Below are 18,641 nucleotides of genomic sequence, written 5' to 3' on the forward strand. Positions count from 1 at the left end.
AAAGTTTTTAAAAAGTGCTTATTTTTGATTCAAAGATTTGGCTACGCACCCTGTTTAGGAATTGAAAACTGTTAAGAAGAATAAATAAGTTTCCTAAAGAAATCTTCCAAAATATCATTTAGAGATGAAAAATACAGTCAAACCCCGCTATAGTGAACGAAATGTTCGGTCCCATGCCTTTCTATACACGTATAATGTCATTTTTTGTGGATATAGTGAACAATGAGGAACTGGATATTTTGAACTTTTTTCTGTCTTCGACTGATTTGTTTTGAAATTTTTTTTTGAAATGTCTAGTTCAAAATAAATACTTTTTTATAACCAGTGGTAAGTAGCGATGTAGCATCAGCTTAAGATTACTATTTATTTATTTATTTATTTTTGGTGCACAAGACGAAGAGTAATGAAAAATAAAAGTTAACACATTTTTTGTTACTACGTATTACTTTTCAGTCATTTTTGTATTCCATTTTATTGGTCATTTATTTAAATAATGTATAATAAAAGGGAGTTGTGAAATATTAATTAAAATTCTTTGCGGAACGGATATAGTGAACTCTCGGTTATAGTGAAGCGAAATTTTGGTTCTTAGTTCACTATAGCGGGGTTTGACTGTATATGCTTAATATCCGTAAAAAAAAATTTTTTTTTTGAAGAAAATTAAATGAAATACATCGTATATCTCTCCAGGGGTCATTTTAGAAGAAATTTGGGTTCGTTAACGGACCCTTCACAAAATACCTTTTCATAAAAACGGACCCTTCACAAAATATTTTAACTCAAAAACGGACCCTTCACAAAATAATTTATCATTTAATCGGACCCTTCACAAATTTGTTTATCTTCATTATGGTTTTGCTTATCGAATAAACCCTTCCCAGGAGGGGGGGGGGAAGAAAGACAGGTGTAAACGAACTAAATATTATCTTTGGCAGACGCTTCTTCCTTTAATCGTCCGAAATAAATATTCTGCATTCAGCAGTATAGGCTAAATACCAAATATTTGTATGTTGCATCGCTAATTTAGTAGCTGCAATTGCTGTTTATTTTTGAAAATTTAATTTTTTTTAATTATAATTTTAGTGTTGAGCATAATCTTGTATGTCTTTACAATTTAAAAACTCCATGAAAAAGTTTTTTTGCAATAACGGACACTATTTGCACAAATTCACAAAAGCGGACCCTGGTCTAAAGAATGTGACTTAACGTTTATTTTATATTCACAAATTACGAGTCATTTTTTCACAATTTTACGAAAACGGACCTTTCACAAAATGTCTGGACAGACCCCCTGATCTCTTTGTCATTTTATAGCATTGTGCATCGAAAAAATTTACTATGATAATAAGGAGATCAGCAGGCTGCGTAGCGCCTTTAACAAACACTTAAAGGTGGTTATTTTCAATTTTAGTTTCTTGTTAAAAAAATGTTAAGTGAATGAAATATAAATTGTTTTTTCTTTTAGGTCAGTGAGGCGGCTTCACAAGGCCGAAAGAGGGTAAGTCATGTTTTGTTTTTATTAAAATAGTCGATATTATATGTATGTATATACACACAGAGGGGTCTGCCTTGGAGAAATTTGGGTCCGTTAACGGACCCTTCGCAAAATTATTTTTCTTTTAATCGGACCCTTCACAAATTTGTTTATCTTCTTTATTGTTTTGTTAATTGAATAAACCCTTCCCAGGGCAGAAAACAAGAAAGATAGACGATTCTTCCATTATTCGTCCGAAATGAATATTCTGCGTTCAGCAGTATAGGCTAAATACCAAATATTTGTATGTTGCATCTCTAATTTAGTAGCAGCAAGTGCTGTTTATTTTTTAAAATTATAATCCTAGTGTTGAGCATATAATCTTGTATGTCTTCACAATTTAAAACTTCCTTGAAAATTGTTTTTGCAATAACAGGACCCTATTTGCACAAATTCACAAAAGCAGGACCCTGGTCGAAAGAATGTGAATTAACGTTTATTTTATGTTCACAAATTACCTCTGAAATCGAGCCGAATAATTTCTTAATCCTTTTATGGTGGCTAATATAATCGAGAAAAAAAAATCTTTGTCAGAAACTTATTTTGTCATAATCATGTAAAGTCTTTAAACGTTATTTTGCATTTTGTTAATGTATATAGTGCTTAAAAATAGTTTTTGAGTGCTTAGAAAGTCCTTGAAAAGGTGCTTATTTTTTGTTGAAAGATTTGGCTACGCATCGTACTTAAAATTTTATTTTTGCAATAAAAAAAACCATTTTCTAACTTTTATTGTACTATAAAGAATAGACAAAATTTTTTTTCGTTTTTCTGAAATGTATGTCATTCTTTTATTTCTCTAAGAAGTGTGCTTTTATTTACTTCTTTTTTTTATACTTTCAGGTGGCAGAGAGTTCAGCTGGCCCAAGCCCCAAGTAAGTAATATTTTTCTCGACTTATAATTATTACGCTATGTTGTATTTTATAAACAAGCAAAACAACGCACAACGATAATAGAAAAATAATCCTATATAAAAAAATTAATTCTGATTTCGTATCATTTTAAACTGTGTAATTTTTAACGATAAAAACATATTTGAAGCTAAATTATGAAGGAAAATTTGAAAACATTCTTTTTTGAAATTTCCCGTTAGAAACTATTTGATCTATTGTGTTTAAATTTTGTTCTTTCACATTTAAAATCAGAGAGTAAAATTATTTTTAAAAAAAATTTTTTTTTTTTCCTTAACACTCAATTTTTTTCTACCGCCACTAAATAAAACAATAAAAAGAACATTATTAAAATGTTTTATTTCCGAGGGATTAGATTATCTTAGGATAATCCGGAATTTTGATACCAAATTTGTTCTGGATGCTATTTTGGGTCCATTTTTTTAAAAAGGAATATTTTTGATGGAAAAAAAAATCTTTCTGAAGAATGAGCAAACTATTTTTGAGCGAATTTCTTAACGAATGCAAAAAAATTAGTTACTATGTTTATGTTTAATATTAAAAGTATTTCAAAATAAGTTCAAACAGTGGAATAAAAACAATAAAGCACTAAAAACAATAAAGCTGCCAATCAGGAGTTTACATAGAATCTTATAGTGCGTCTAGTAATTTCGGCAGGGATGCTGCAGATCGGCACACACGGTATTTTTTTGCTACAAGCGACACAGTTCTCGAACTAATTACCAAATGATTCTAACTAATTACCAAATTCTTTTTCCGTCTGCCTTGTACACTTTCCTATACTTCAACTGATCTTAAGTTAAGTCTTGTCATTTCAAAAGAAAAAAATTCCCAGTGGCATTTTTTTTCCATATATCCGTAGTCGACAGCCGACCTAATTTTGGGTTTACGACTAATAATGTTCAACTTCGTAACCTTGTAATTTTGAACTAATCCAGAAGACAAGGGATCAATACCACCAGAGGTATGAATTGTTACGAGAACATGGAGGACTTAGTGACTCGACGGATTTAACGTGCATCAGTCGGGGAGTCTGGTCGAAGGGTATCGAACCCACGACCTCATGGACATGGACCCAGTGCTCTACCAATCTGGCTATGCATCCCCGCCCTCCCAATGATTTTGAAAAAAAGTTTCCGCCTGCGATATTCCTGAATTCCTTAAAATGCTATTGAAGTACCTTCTCTCATGTAGCTTTTAAATTAATCATCACACTATAAAATCAGGGTGCGTAACCTTTTTTAAAAAGTGTAATAACCTTTTCATATTTTATTTTATAAAATGACCTTTTCTTATTCGGGGTTTGTAAAAAGTGCTTAGTTTTCTATCTTTTAAAAAGAGTTTTTTTTTTTTTTCTTTTTTTTTGCGGTGTCGATTGTCGTTCTAAATTACAAAAAAATGCACAATTTCTCTAATAATTATCACTAACTAGTTTTTTTTTCCATCATGATTATGCGAAGTTTTTAAATTTTATTGATTTTATGTTGATAAATTAACAACTTTGAACGATAGAAAAAAAATTTTTTTGTTACTACATAGATCCTAATTTTTTTTTTTTTTTTTGGAAAGTGATTAAAAAAATTTTTGAGTGCTTAAAAAGGTGCTTATTTTTTGTTGAAAAATCTGGTTCCGCACCCTGATTAAAAATTTGACAGTCGCTTTCTTACTTCATGGTCACCCTTTAAACTGATTTCCAAAAGCACAATTTTTACATTAATATTTTTTGTCTTTTTAAGATTCTTGGCAGCTGGACCCTCTAGGAGGAGGCAACCATCCGATGAGGTGAGTTTATTTTTCTGTCACTTTTAATATTTTCTGTTTTGCATAGCATCTTTTTTGTAGATTTATCTTAAAATCCTGTGGCAGAAATTTTCCAAGCAACCAGGGCTGATTGTGATCCGGAAAAAATCCGGATTTCCGTATTTTTCGCTCACCGTCATCCGGAAGTTTCCGGAGATGGAAGGCTCAGACGTTTCAAAAAATCATTGATCACAAAAGTTTCCGGAAATCAAATTTTCAAAGGTGGAACTTAAAAACACAGTTTATTTTATTTGTTTGTAAGGGAGAGCCAGAGAGATACTTTGTAAGCTTATATTCAAGATTAATATTAATTTTTTATCAGTAAATAGTTATTATAATCATAAACTCAAGAAAGAAAGACATATTTGTAAATTTCAATTACTTCTCCAGGTCATCATAGGTATGTGTAAAATTTTAAATATATTTTAAGTAAATTAAGAAATATTGAGAAAAAGGAAAAAACCTTGCTTAAATTTTTTTCCTAATTTTTCGATTTAAACTTTTTTTTTTTTAACTCAAGAAATTTTCCGGAATTTTGACTGGGACTCACAATCACCCCTGAAGCTACTAAACTCTCTAGAGCTAATATCTTTCTGTAAGGTACTTTTAATAACATATATGCATTGTATCCGCGCACCTAGAAAGTCAAGGATTTCGGTATTGAACAAAATTTGTCATGATTTTAACTATTTAAAAAAAAAAAAATCATGGAAAGTAATGGATTTAGATTGCCGAAAAATCTAATTTTTAAAATGGAATCCCCCCCCCGTTCTCTATTTCAAAGTGTTCCGATGTTCTGAATATCTGAATTTGTAACAAAATCCCCACTCATAGTCATATTTTATTAAAATATGAAAAAATTTTTATCCTGTTCATTAAAAATTATGGTGTTCTTTCAAACAATGAAAGAAAGAATATCATTTCTAGAGCGAATAATCTTTTAAACTTCCCTGATTTCAGAATTTTTTCATCTGTTTATTATTTTTTATTTTATCAATTTAAAATTCTAGTTTAGGCTTTTTATATTACACTTACTGTGACGAAGAAATAAAACAGGTTTAAATAACTGATTATATTTAGTTATTTGCTTTTGTATTTTTTTTTTACCTATTTTATTGCTTCAACTCTTTCTTTACTTTGTTTTTTAAGTTTAAAATCAATAAATATGAAGATGCAGAGTATAACAGTTTTGGTTGTACCTATCATTTCAATTAATGTTAATATACCTTCACCAAATATTTTAACTTAAAAACGGAACCTTCACAAGAGACATTCGAAAGAGATTTGCGCATTATTGGTAAATAGGCGGGGAAATTTGAGTGTTGCTGAGTGTTTAGCTATTAATAGATATTTTCTAATCTACTGGCAATCGACATATATTGCTCAATAACATATGACGTCTCAACACCATCGTAACCGGTAAAATGACAATTTAAGAACTTTTGCATCGAAAATGCGCTTATCATCTTATCGTTTTTGCACATTTGACTTCATGAATTTTTCTAACAATTATATACAGTTAATATTCAATTATTTTTCTGTATTTTGTTTGTTTCGAATAATACTTGTTGTATTCTACCACAACCGGTTATTTGACCGGGAGAACAATTTATTGCTTTAGAAGGATCAGAAATGACGATGTCATGCCTGTTGCATTCGATGAGTGGAACATTTCTGCAAAAAACTGTTGCGTAGTTCAATAACCGTGAATTCAAATTTCGAGAAAGTACCTACAATTTTAGATTACCATTTTTGTGTCAGAAAAAGTGACAAAAACTAAATGTTTTGCTTATATTTTATTTTGATAACTTAACTTCATTTCTAACTAACTGTTAGTTTTTATTCAGAAAAATGTCGAAGCAATCAAGACAGCACAAGTTCTTTGAAGAAATAATATTACCGTAAACCGGGGCGAGTCTACCCATTTTTTCAGTTTGTCAACTTTCAAGTGGTCAAACTTTTGTAAATATTAAAAGAAAAAAGGCTTTTCATAGGTGTTTCGGAATCGCTATTTATCCCTCTTTAAAGCTGAGAAATCGAATTTAGAAAATATTAACAGTTACGCTGTTACTGTATATTTTTATAGAACTGCTGACAAATCTCTCGTATGGGGGCGAGTCTACCCATTCTACTAAAATGAATGTTAACATTGTAAATAATCAAACTTTACTATTAAATTGTTATTTTAGTTACTATATAGGATATTTATGAAGTAAAATTCATAACTTTATTATATATTCCATTTTTTTATTCATAAAATAACACAAATTGAGTATTTGATCGATTATCACATTGTGATCACAGTTTTGTTTTTATAATCATTAACATTATAAAATAACATTTTTTTCTGATTATTGTTGATATAAAGAAATTAAAATTAATATAAATTTGCAATTAAATAATTAATAAATAATAATAATTAAAGATTATTAACAAAATCGAATTTCAAATATTGGGAATCATGGAAAATCCTTTTCCCATTCTTTTGGGAGGTAATAATAATTTATAAATAATAATTTATTTAACTTGCATTAAGTAAAAAAAGTTAATTTTGTAATATAAAAATTTAAAAAATAGGTAAAATAAACATATTTTATATTTACATTTATATTTACATTTATATTTAACCTATAAATTTTCTTATTAATGATAAATTTATCAATGCAGAATTAAAATAATATACTCAAATTAATTTAAAATGACTTAATTTTAATATAAACAAAGTTCTAAATTATATTAATATGCTTTATTAAAACTAAATACGAATGGGTAGACTCGCCCCGCGAATTCTGGCTTTTTGTTTACAACAGCAAAACTTACATTCTTTTTGTTTTTTTTTCATATAAAATTAATGTAATCTTAGTCTTAGATAAGTTTATCACTTAACCAAAGTGAAAATAGTAAGAATACTAATATACTTACGGAGCACCAACTAAAAGCTTGCGGATTTTCAATATAAATCTCTCAAAAGACGTTTGAACAGGTCGGTTAAAAAGACACCAAATAAATAAAAACGGATCAAACTACTACAGCGCCATCTTCCTTAGAGTCTGAACTAAGTCCTCCGTCTGTAAAAATTTTTTATTTCAATTTAAAATAGTGAAAATTAAATAAAACTAAAATGGGTAGACTCGCCCCTGGATGGGTAGGTTTACGGTAATTATAAGAATTTTAATTCTTACATATTCTTATAAATATAAAAACTATAGAAATAATAATAATTAGAATTTTTTTTTAGTTTATTTCCTTCCTGACAACCATATATACCAACCAAAAAGTCTCTGTTTGATTGTAGAATATTCTTTTATGACTCTAAGGAATGTGCATTTATTTACTTTTTTTATGATTTCAGGAGGCGGGTTCTGAGCGTAGCATCAGCTGGTAAGTTGAATTTTTCTTGACTTATAACTATCCCAGATAGCAAAATAAGGTTTATTTTCACTCGTTTTAGGGTGTGTGTCTAATCGAGCAATTTTAAATATTAATTACTAAATAACTAGTTAACTAGGGTGCGTAGCATTTTTAAAAAGCGCTTGAAGGTGCTTATTTTCGTTTTTTAAAAGCCTTTAAAGAAGCTTTTTCTCATGGGTTGTTTTTGCAAAGAGCTTAATTTTCCTTTTTCCAAAATGAGATTTTTTTCTCTTTACCGTATCAATTTTTGCCTCTAATTACGCAAAAAGAGTGATTTTCACGTTGTTCTATTCAACGTTTTCATAATTCATTCAATTATAATCCATTTCGGCCTCTAGTCGGTTCCTAGCGTATGAAAGCGTCAATTTTTTATGAAATACTTGTATTTCAAATATTTTTAAAAGAGCTAAAAAATATTTTTTTGAGTGATTAAAATGAACTTAAAAGGTGCTTATGTTTTGTTGAAAAATTTGGCTACTGACCCTGTTATACCCATTGAACTGAAATTTTTGTCTATCGTCACAAAATATGGTTTAAAGTTTCATTTTAAAAAAGAATACCGCGCAGGTTTAAATAATAAATTTTATTTTTTACGTATTCCTTGTACATATTCCTATATTTCATTTGATTTTGTCATTTCAGAAGGAAAAAATTCCAAGAGACATTAAAAAAAAAAAAAAAAAAGGAAATTTCAGTTTAATATGTTTTAAAATGCGACTCAAGAACCTTCTCTCATTTAGCTTTTAAATTTATTACGACCTTCATCACAGAATATAGAAACAGAGTGCCAAGCGTTTTTAAAAAGTGCTTGATTTTCTATTTTTTTTTTAAAAAAAAAGAGGTTCTTTTTCTTTGTCCCGTTGATTGTCGTTCGAAATTACAAAAAAAATACATGATTTTTCACAATTTTCTCTACCATAATTATCAGAAACTAGTTATTTTTATCATGATTATGCAAAGTTTTTGAATTTTATTGATTTTATGTTAATTAAAAACTTTGAACGATAGAAAAAATTTTTATTACTGCACAGATCCTAATTATTATTATTATGATTATTTTTTTGGAAAGTGATATAAAATATTTTTTGAGTGCTTAAAAAGGTGCTTATATTTTGTTTAAAAATCTGACTACGCACCCTGACTAAGAGTTTTAATTGTCTTTGAATATCTTTGGTCTAAAGATGTTCAGTTATTTTAACAGGTTTAGTTTTCCCTAGAATTTGTTAAAAATTGTCAGTTCTTTTGTAACTTCATGGGTATTGTCACCCATTAAACTGTTTGGCATGCACAATTTTTACATAAATATTTTTTGTCTTTTAAGGATTCGGACAGCTAAACTCCGTCCCAGAAAACGTCCCCATGTGCCTTCCGACGATTCCGACGAGGTGAGCTCACTTTTCATATTTTCTGTTTCGATTCTTTGAGTCCTTTTCATTTGTAAAGATTAAAATTTTTAGAAATCAGGGGTCTGTTTAGAAGAAATTTGGATCCGTTAATGAACCCTTCACAAAATATCTTTTCATAAAAACGGACCCTTCACAAAATATTTTAACTTAAAACGGACACTTCACAAAATGATTTATCTTTAATCGGACCCTTCACAAATCTGTTTATCTTCATTATTATTTTGTTAATCAAATAAACACTTTCAGGGGTTAAAATAGAATGACGATGTAAACGAATAAAGTTTTGTCTTCGTCAGACACTTCTTCTGTTATTCGTCCGAAATGAATATTCTGCGTTCAGCAGTATAGGCTAAATACCAAATATTTTTATGTTGCATCTTTAATTTAGTAGCAGCATTTGCTGTTTATTTTTTAAAACTTTTTTTTTGTATTGTAATTTTACAGTGTTGAATATAATCTTGTATCTATTTACAATATAAAAACTCTTTGAAAAAAGTTTTTTGGCATAACAGGACCCTATTTGTACAAATTCATAAAAGCCGGATCCTGGTTGAAAGAATGTGACTTAACTCGTAATTTGTAAATATAAAATAAACGTTATTTTTTCACAATTTTACAAAAACAGGACCTTTTCACAAAATGTCTTTACAGATCCTCTGGAAATAATATACAGTAATCTGGCCTAATTATCAGACGCATTATTAAGATTCTATGTAAAATCTTAATTATCAGGTGGTACAGCTTTGTTGTATTTACGCGGTTTGCACTTGTTTACGTTCGTGTATTAATTGGTTAACATTTGTAATGCAATACGTTAAAAATAAATGCAAATCTATTAAAAACTTCCTGAATAAAAACCCATTACATGTATGCTTAAAAGTATTTGCATACAAACTCGTGCAAAACACGCAATTACTAATAAACTACAATGCGTCTAATAATTATGTTTAACTCAGGGTGGGCACCCACCTGGGAAACCTGGAATTGTCAGGGAATTTTTTTATACTGGAAAAATCAGGGAAATTTAGATTAAAACCTGGAAAAATCAGGGAATTTTAGAGAAAAGCTGGAAATTTTTGCTTCAATAATTGCTTTAATTTCACTAATTTAAATTATTTACTAATTTTCTTAATTTGAATTATTTCATCCATTATACCCACTTTTTTTAGACGGAAATGTATCGCCAAACAGTTGAAATATCATCAACTTAACAATATTTTGTCTGCATCAAAATTTGCTCCATTACAGCTCTGTTAAACTGGAATGCTACATAAATTTCTCCCACGGTCGCTAAACGAGTGTAGAAACCTTTTTGACTTTTGAAATTCTCAAAAAAGTATTTGATTATAATTTAATAATAATATATTTTCTTGCAATGTTTTTCTGAAAGCTTTTGTACTCCCATTCAAAGAAATCTGTGAATTATTTTTTCTCGGCTAGCCAACCAATCACACATTTTTTTAACAATCGCTAACAGCAATGTTGGTCGACAAATTTTTGCATTAATACTAATTTTTTCTATTTCATTTTAACCTTTTATAACATATTTTAATTTAAAAAAAAGTTTTTCTTTAAAGAACTAACTATATATTAATATTTAATTTTACTGTTTTGTTGGTCAATATATGATTTTTGATTTAAAATTTTAATTGTATAATTATCACTATATCGAAAGTTCGTAAATGTTGCTTGCTTTCCAGAGATGATATTTCCAAAACTATTCCTCCTTTTACCCTAAAAAGCTGACAAAGACTAAAGAATGTGTAGGAAACATATTAAATGATAAAATAAATTTTAAACATAAAATATTTTTTTTTATTCATGTGTTTAGTACGAAGAAGGAAAACGAAACTTAGTGTTTTAGTTCTGCAATGTACTCTAGTTGTTAAAGCAAAAACAGTTAACTATACTAAACTACAAAACTATGTCTTTAGATTGGAATTCTTTAAATATTTTAATTTCAAATAAGAAAAAAAGTATAAAATTTAAAGAATTTCATCTTTTTTTTTCTATAGAGTATACAACGAAAAATTAGACAATTTTAAATTTGTGACATTTAATTTTTGTATACTGAATCTCTTAAAATAATAATGCTTATTCGAAAAAACATTTAAAAATTTGACTTGAGATATTGGTTTAAAGAAAATATGATCAATGAATTTTATAAAAAGCACCGTGAAGATATAATGCAATATACAGTATATATTGGAATGTAAATACAGTGACTCATAAAAGTGTTGGTACACTTATGACTTTCAATGGAATAGGAAATAAAAATTCATTAATTAAAATGATATTTCAGAATGGCTATTTAATAATAAAAAATGTATTCTATTGTTAGCAAAACTGCATGGAATATTTTAAAAAGAAAGCTAAAGTTAATTTTTAAGAAATCAATCATCAAAAAGTAGCAAAAACTTTACCGCATGAAAGCCATCATGTACTTTCAAAAAAATCTCTGCCTATTAGTAAAAATTCTAATTTTTCTAATTAGTAGTATTTAGTAGAGTTTTCTTTCACATCTACAATAGCTTTTATAAGTTTGTAAATAAATTAACTAGTTTTTTTTTGTCGCGTGAAATTCGAGCAGAATATTTTTTATTAAATGTTACAAAAACTTTTACAACACTCATTTGTGAATTTATGAATTTTTCCACAAATTTTATAATTTTAATCTCTGATATGAAGTCCTTCTTTGCGCATTGCAATAGGACACATTAAACTAATTTAACAATATTCATTACTGATTTACCTCTTATGATGACAAATAATCAACTTTCAAATTGAACCTATTGTTTTGTTATGGCCATGAGCTATTTTTAAATGATAAAAGAAAATATTAGGGTGAAGCAAAAATTAAAATATAATTTTGCTATCATAAGCTTGATACTAAAGTGCAAATAAATGTATACAAATTTAAATGAAAAATAATTAAAGGAACATGACCAGTTTGGTCAGATCAATAGCTCACACACAATAATTGGACTGTATTTATTTTTTACTCATTTATTTTGTACCAGCATTACGGACTCGCTCGTGAGCCCGTTACTCATACACATTACACATACACTGCTGCTTCCAGCACTCAGTTCTACAATTAAATTCAATTTACGCTTACAGCGCCATCTATATGTTTAATGGGAATTAACACTCCCCACGATTGAAATTGCAAATTTCAATAAATTTTACACAATTAACAATATAATGTTATACAGAGAAAAAAAAATATATACATATGAATCATACAAATAACATTGTGACATAAAGCAGACATTGAGATATAAACTAAAGCTAATTTTTCATTTGCACAATTACTCTATAGGAAGAATACAAATGTCACGAATATTTCTTTGAAGTTGTTTGCCATTAGGTAAACTTAACTTCACTACTCTTATTTTTGTGTCACGGCCAGGCATCACCTCAAAAATTCGTCCTACTAACCATTGCGTAGATGGTAAATTCTCTTCCTTTATCAAACACAGGGTTCCTATTTCTACATTATTCTTTTCAAATTTCCATTTATTACGTTCCTGTAAATTATTAAGGTAATCCCTTTTCCACAACTTCCATATTCTCTGACTATACTTATTAATCTTTTGCCAGTTAGAAAGCCTATTCTCAGTTATATCTATTAGTTGGGGTTCAGCGAGTGAGGTGATGGGCCTACCTATCAAGAAATGACCAGGTGATAGAGTTTCAAATTCATCAAACTCCGGTGATAGTGGAGTGAGAGGTCTGGAGTTCAAAACACCTTCGATTTCAGTCAAAATTGTCAAGAATTCTTCTAAAGTTAAATTTTGATTGCCAATTACTCTTTTTAGGTGGAACTTAAACGACTTCACACCAGCCTCCCAAATTCCCCCGAAGTTTGGTGACCTTGGTGGGATAAATTTCCAATCAATCCCTTCGTTAGTAAAATAACTGGCTAACGTCTCATCTGGGCAATTTATCAATTTCCTTAACTTCTTAATCTCAATGTTAGCACCGATAAATGTTTTTGCATTATCGGTCATAATTTTTGCACACTTGCCCCGTCTCCCAAAAAAACGTTTTAGACTGGCAATGAACGATTGAGAAGTTAAATCAGTTACAAAATCTAAGTGTATTGCCTTGGTACACAAGCAAATATAAACAGCAACATAAACCTTATTTGTGACCCCTTTTCTCTGGTTTTTGAACTTAATAGAAAATGGGCCACAAAAATCAATTCCCGTGATGTTAAATGGATAATTAGGTCTTGTACGCTCCTTTGGTAGATCAGCCATTATTTGATTACTCATAACAGGTTTGTTTTTAAAACATGTGATACAACTATGTACAATTTTCCTACAATTATTTCTACCGTTAAGAGGCCAGAACTTTTGTCGAACTTGATATAATAATGCTTGTGGTCCCAAGTGCAAATATTTTAAATGACAATATCTCAAAATTATGGTGGTTAAAGAATTCTTACCCGGTAAAATGATGGGGAACTTAGAATTAACAGGCAAGTCAGACAGAGATAATCTACCACCAACTCTCATCAGCTTATTTTCATCTAGAAAAACACACAATGAAGACAACTTACTGTTCCTCGGAACAGGCTTACCTTTTTCCAAGCTTTTGATTTCCTCTGGGAACTCACTTCGTTGTAAACATTTTAACAACCAAATTTCAGCTGCATTTAATTCACTTACTAACAAGGGACCAATTTTTCTTGTATCTGGATTTTTACAATTGTAAATGAATCTGAAAAGAAAACTCAATACATGAATAATTTTAGTATAATTGTTAGATAAGGTAAGAATTTTCTCAAAAAGGGAAGCATTATCTATAGAAATTAATGTCACTAAATGGGAATCACAGTTCTTTTTAAGTTCAACTTGGTACTCTTCTTCATGAACAGTTTGCTCCTCATAAGCGTCAGGAATGTTCTCTTTAAGGAAGTCAGGACCAGACCACCATTTCGCACTGCCAAGAAGAACGTCAACAGTCACACCTCTGCTTAACATGTCAGCGGGATTGTCTCTACTAGGACAGTGGTGCCATGACGTCTGGGCTGTCAAGGCTTGAATCTCTTTTACACGGTTCGCCACAAAAGGTTTCCATCGTTTGGTTGAACTCTGAATCCAGTAGAGTACGATTTTAGCATCAGTCCAGAAAAAGCTTGTTGATTGATGTTTTCGGTCGATTACTTTCTTCACCTCTTTAGCTAATCTTGCTGCTAGCACAGCACCCATGAGTTCCATCCTCGGTAGTGTAATCTTCTTCAAGGGTGCAACTCTGGTTTTAGAAGACACAAGATTGGTAATGATTTGATCTTTGACTCGTATTTTTATGTACACGGCGGCTCCATAGGCCTTGATACTAGCGTCTGAAAATGTGTGGATTTCGACACATAAATTCTTATCACCTGTAGGACTCATCACATGTCTAGGAATTTTAAGATCTTTTAGTTGAGAAACTTCTGTACACCACTTCTTCCACGTTTTTGCAATGTCGGGTGGCAACTCTTCATCCCAGGTGATTTTCCTCTGCCAGATCTCTTGAAATAAACATTTAAATCTGATGGTGAAGGGAGTGAGAAGACCTAAAGGGTCAAATATTCTTCCTGCAGCCATTAGCAAAAATCGTTTGGTATTTTTATCCTGTTGAAGAAATTCAAGCAAGCTATCTATCTCCACGGTGATAAAGTCACTAAGTGGATTCCAAGTAAGGCCTAGGACTCGATGCAAATTTCCTTCGAGGTCCTCTGGGTGTAGTAGATCAAATCCTTCTTCATTCAATTTTTTCATAAGATTTTCATCATTCGAAATCCACTTTCTTAGGTTCATTCCAGCATCTCCCATGATTTGTTTCGCTCTTTTAGAAATTTCAAAGGCTGCTTCTTCACTGTCCTCTCCAGCTATCAAATCGTCAACGTATAAACAGTCATCAAGTACTTGCACTGTGGATGGAAACTCTTCACGATATTTTTCTATATGCTTTTTAATGGTAGCTGCCAACAAAAATGGGCTAGAATTCACTCCAAATATTACTCGCTTGAATCTGTAGATCTCTATATGTTTTAGATCCTTTCCAAAAAGAAATCTCACAGCGTCTCTGTCTCTGTCACTCAAGGATATCTGGAGGAATGCTTTCTCGATATCAGCCAGAAATGCAATTCTATTTAAACGAAAATGGATCAGAAGATAAAAGATATTTGGATTCAGATTAACCCCTTGAAACAAACAATCATTCAGCGATAATTGTCCGATTCCATGTGCACTAGCATCGAACACTATTCTCATTTTGGTGGTTAACCTCTCCTTTTTATTGACAATCAAATGGGGCAGGTAAAACACAGGCTTATCATTTGGTTTTGAATGATCCAATACTCTCTCAATTATTCCTTCTCTCAAATAAATTTTTAAAGTTTCGCAATATTCTAAGTATAGTGAATTATCACGATTCATTCTTTTAATCAGGGAGTCAAGTCTCTTCTTTGCAATGTTGAAATTATCATCTAACTCCTGCCAGTTCCTCTTCCAAGGTAAGGTTACCTCGTACCGCTTGTTTTTAAAGCTCACAGTGTCATTAAAGTTCTTTAGGGCTTCGTTTTCGTCGCTGTTTTCATTCTCGTCATTAATGCCAATGGACTCTAGCTCCCAAAATCTACTAATGGACTTTTCTAATTCCGTGTTATCCTTTATTAATCCGCAGTGAACCCTATCATAATTTTTTGTTGGTATGCTCCCACTTACAACGTAACCGAATACCGTATTTTGTAAAATTAAGTTTGTATTAGTGGGTTGTATTTGCCCTATCCTCATAATTTCATAAAAATGTTCCGCGCCTATAAGTATATCAATAGGACCTGGCATGTTAAAACTTAAATCCGCCAATTTCACATCTCTTAATTCTGGGAAACTGCATTGAATTGGTTTAGATGGGGTAAAATCCATTATTCTTGGAACAACTAAAAAGTTTAAATCTAAGTTAAAATTTCCCTCCTCATTTGTAATGGTAGTACTCACTCGTGATTTTATTTCTAATGACAATTCATTTAATCCTGACACTGAGGCATTTATTTTTTCTTTCCTTAAATTAAGTCTATCAGATAATCTTTTGCTGATAAAATTCGAATTCGCACCCACATCAAGCAAACCCCGGCAAGGAATTAAATTGTTTACATTATCTTTTATGTAACAAATAATCGTACTAAGCAAGACACATTTTGATTGTATTGAATTCGAATCGAAACTCGCAGCCGCAAAATATTCTTCGTTTTTGTTTTGATTAACTTCCGCACTTCTAGAAGGATTGGTAATAAATTCAGCTGCGGTGGGGGAAAGCACGCTTCGACTAGCAGTCGCCGATGCCTCATACGGTTTTTTCTCAGGAGAGAAATGCAAAGTCACGTGATGACGCCTTTTACAATTCTGGCAAGAATACTTAGATTTGCAATTTGATACTCTGTGGTTATTTCCTAAGCAATTAAAGCATAATTTATTAGTTTTAACAACTTCTACTCGATCATTTACGGATAAGTTTTTATAAGCAGGGCAGTTATATAATGGATGATTTTCACTACACGATAAAACACATTTAGAAATTTTAGCATCTGACAAGAATACTCGCGAAGCATTTTTTGAGTGGGGATTTTTTACGTTTTCTAAACTATTGACTAATTTTTTCCCACGCGATGTGTAGTATAGATCGATCTCTTTCGATAATTGAGAGGGTTTAAACCAATCGTCTCCCTGTTTCATACTTATATGGTATGCGGTATCTTTGTCAAGTGTTTGATAGATTTTGTCGGATACGATTAACTCTTTTAATGTTTCGAAATCCGACACCTTCCTTAATTTTAAATAATAATCATAATTGGTTATCAATCGAGACCCGTATTGTACGTGTGTTTCGTTTGGTTGTCGGAATGTATTTTTGAAATGTTCTAAACACGATTGAGGGGTGGGCTCAAACTCTCTTATTACGATTGATTTTACTTTAGAATAATCATTTAACTCGTTATCTTTTATATAAGTAATCACGTTTGTGGCCTTTTCTCCTAGTAAATTTAAAAGAATTTCCGCCTTGTATTTCTCGGGTACACTTTTAGAGTTAAATGCTCTTTCTAAGGATGAGAAAAAATAACTCCAACCTTCAGGTCTACTAGGAACTTTAACTGTTAGAGTCCGGACACTTTTGACGAGTGAATCCAGCGATTCAGTACTTTCGGAGTTCTCAAATTTGTTTTCGTTTCGCAGTTTAGCAAGTTCTAATTCTGCTTTTGTTCTCTCAAACTTAAATTTTTCTAACTGTAACAACAATTCCTTTTCTGCTTTTCTATCATTAATTATAGTATTTGCTATGTCAGTAACAAGTTCTGGCTCTTTAACAAATGTTTCGTTGTTTTTTATTAAGTTCGTTAGCTCAATAATAGTCATAGTCTCAGTAACATTTTCACCTAACTCAATGGCAATTTGCCTTAAGTCCTCTTTTTTCGCTCCTTTAAACATAGTTTATATTTATATATAGTCAATATAAAGTCAATGCACAGTTTATCTCAATCAAATTTCAAAACTGGTACATACCTTTTAAGTGATGAAATTCGTATTTTAATCCATAGGTTTTAACTCACCTCCGTTCTCGGAGGACCATTTGACCAGTTTGGTCAGATCAATAGCTCACACACAATAATTGGACTGTATTTATTTTTTACTCATTTATTTTGTACCAGCATTACGGACTCGCTCGTGAGCCCGTTACTCATACACTGCTGCTTCCAGCACTCAGTTCTACAATTAAATTCAATTTACGCTTACAGCGCCATCTATATGTTTAATGGGAATTAACAGAACAAATTAAAGCAATAGACGATAATTTTAATTCTGAAATCGTAAAACATTTAAGTGTATGATGACTTTCGTGGGGTTAAATTTTGGTTACTATTTGATTATTGATATCTTTAAAAGAAACTTTTGCTTCGTTTTCAAAATATGCCATGCAGTTTTGCTAATATTTGATTAATTTCTTATTATCTGAAATATTCATTTTAATTAATGAATTTTTATTTCTTATTTCAATAAAAGTTATAAGTGGATAAACACTTTTGGGAGCCACTGTAATTATAAAAATGTATTAATATATAATCACCTGAAACAGTTTTCCTTTTTGCTTAATTATTATGCATATATTAAACAAGACTTATCCAAGGTCTTATTGGTCATTCTGTTTTCGTCATTATCAGGGAATTTTTTTATCCTAGAAAAAACCTGGAAAAGTCAGGAAAATTTGGATAAAAAACTGGAAAACTTAGGGAATTTCAAAGAAAAGCTAGAATTTTTCTCTTAGTTTAAAGTATTTTACCATACGTTATATCTACTTTTATTTAGTGGGAAATTTATCATCTTACAGTTGAAATATCATCAACTTGGCAATACTGTGCTTGTATTAAAATTCTCTCCATTATTACCCTGCTAAATTAGAATGCCACATGAAATTCTGCTATAGTTACTAAAAGAATGGAGAAACCTCTTAAGGGATTATGGAAAGTAATTAAGGAAATTATAATATAATAATTAAGGAAAGTGGTGTGGGTGGAAGAAGGGGTTATAGGA

The 18,641-nt window shown here is 30.5% G+C and overlaps 1 protein-coding gene across 1 annotated transcript; it reads right to left on the reverse strand.

Moving 5' to 3' along the window:
* Positions 1-12,371: 12,371 nt before the first annotated feature.
* Positions 12,372-17,540, reverse strand: LOC147817065 (uncharacterized). The gene has a single exon (XM_087157748.1). The coding sequence runs from the start codon at positions 17,538-17,540 to the stop codon at positions 12,372-12,374; it is 5,169 nt and encodes a 1,722-aa protein (XP_087013874.1).
* Between the last annotated feature and the right edge of the window lie 1,101 nt (positions 17,541-18,641).

This window comes from Parasteatoda tepidariorum, chromosome 1 (genome assembly GCF_982258835.1).
Source record: "Parasteatoda tepidariorum strain Cologne lab strain chromosome 1, Ptep-v5.0, whole genome shotgun sequence".
Lineage (NCBI taxonomy): Eukaryota > Metazoa > Arthropoda > Arachnida > Araneae > Theridiidae > Parasteatoda > Parasteatoda tepidariorum.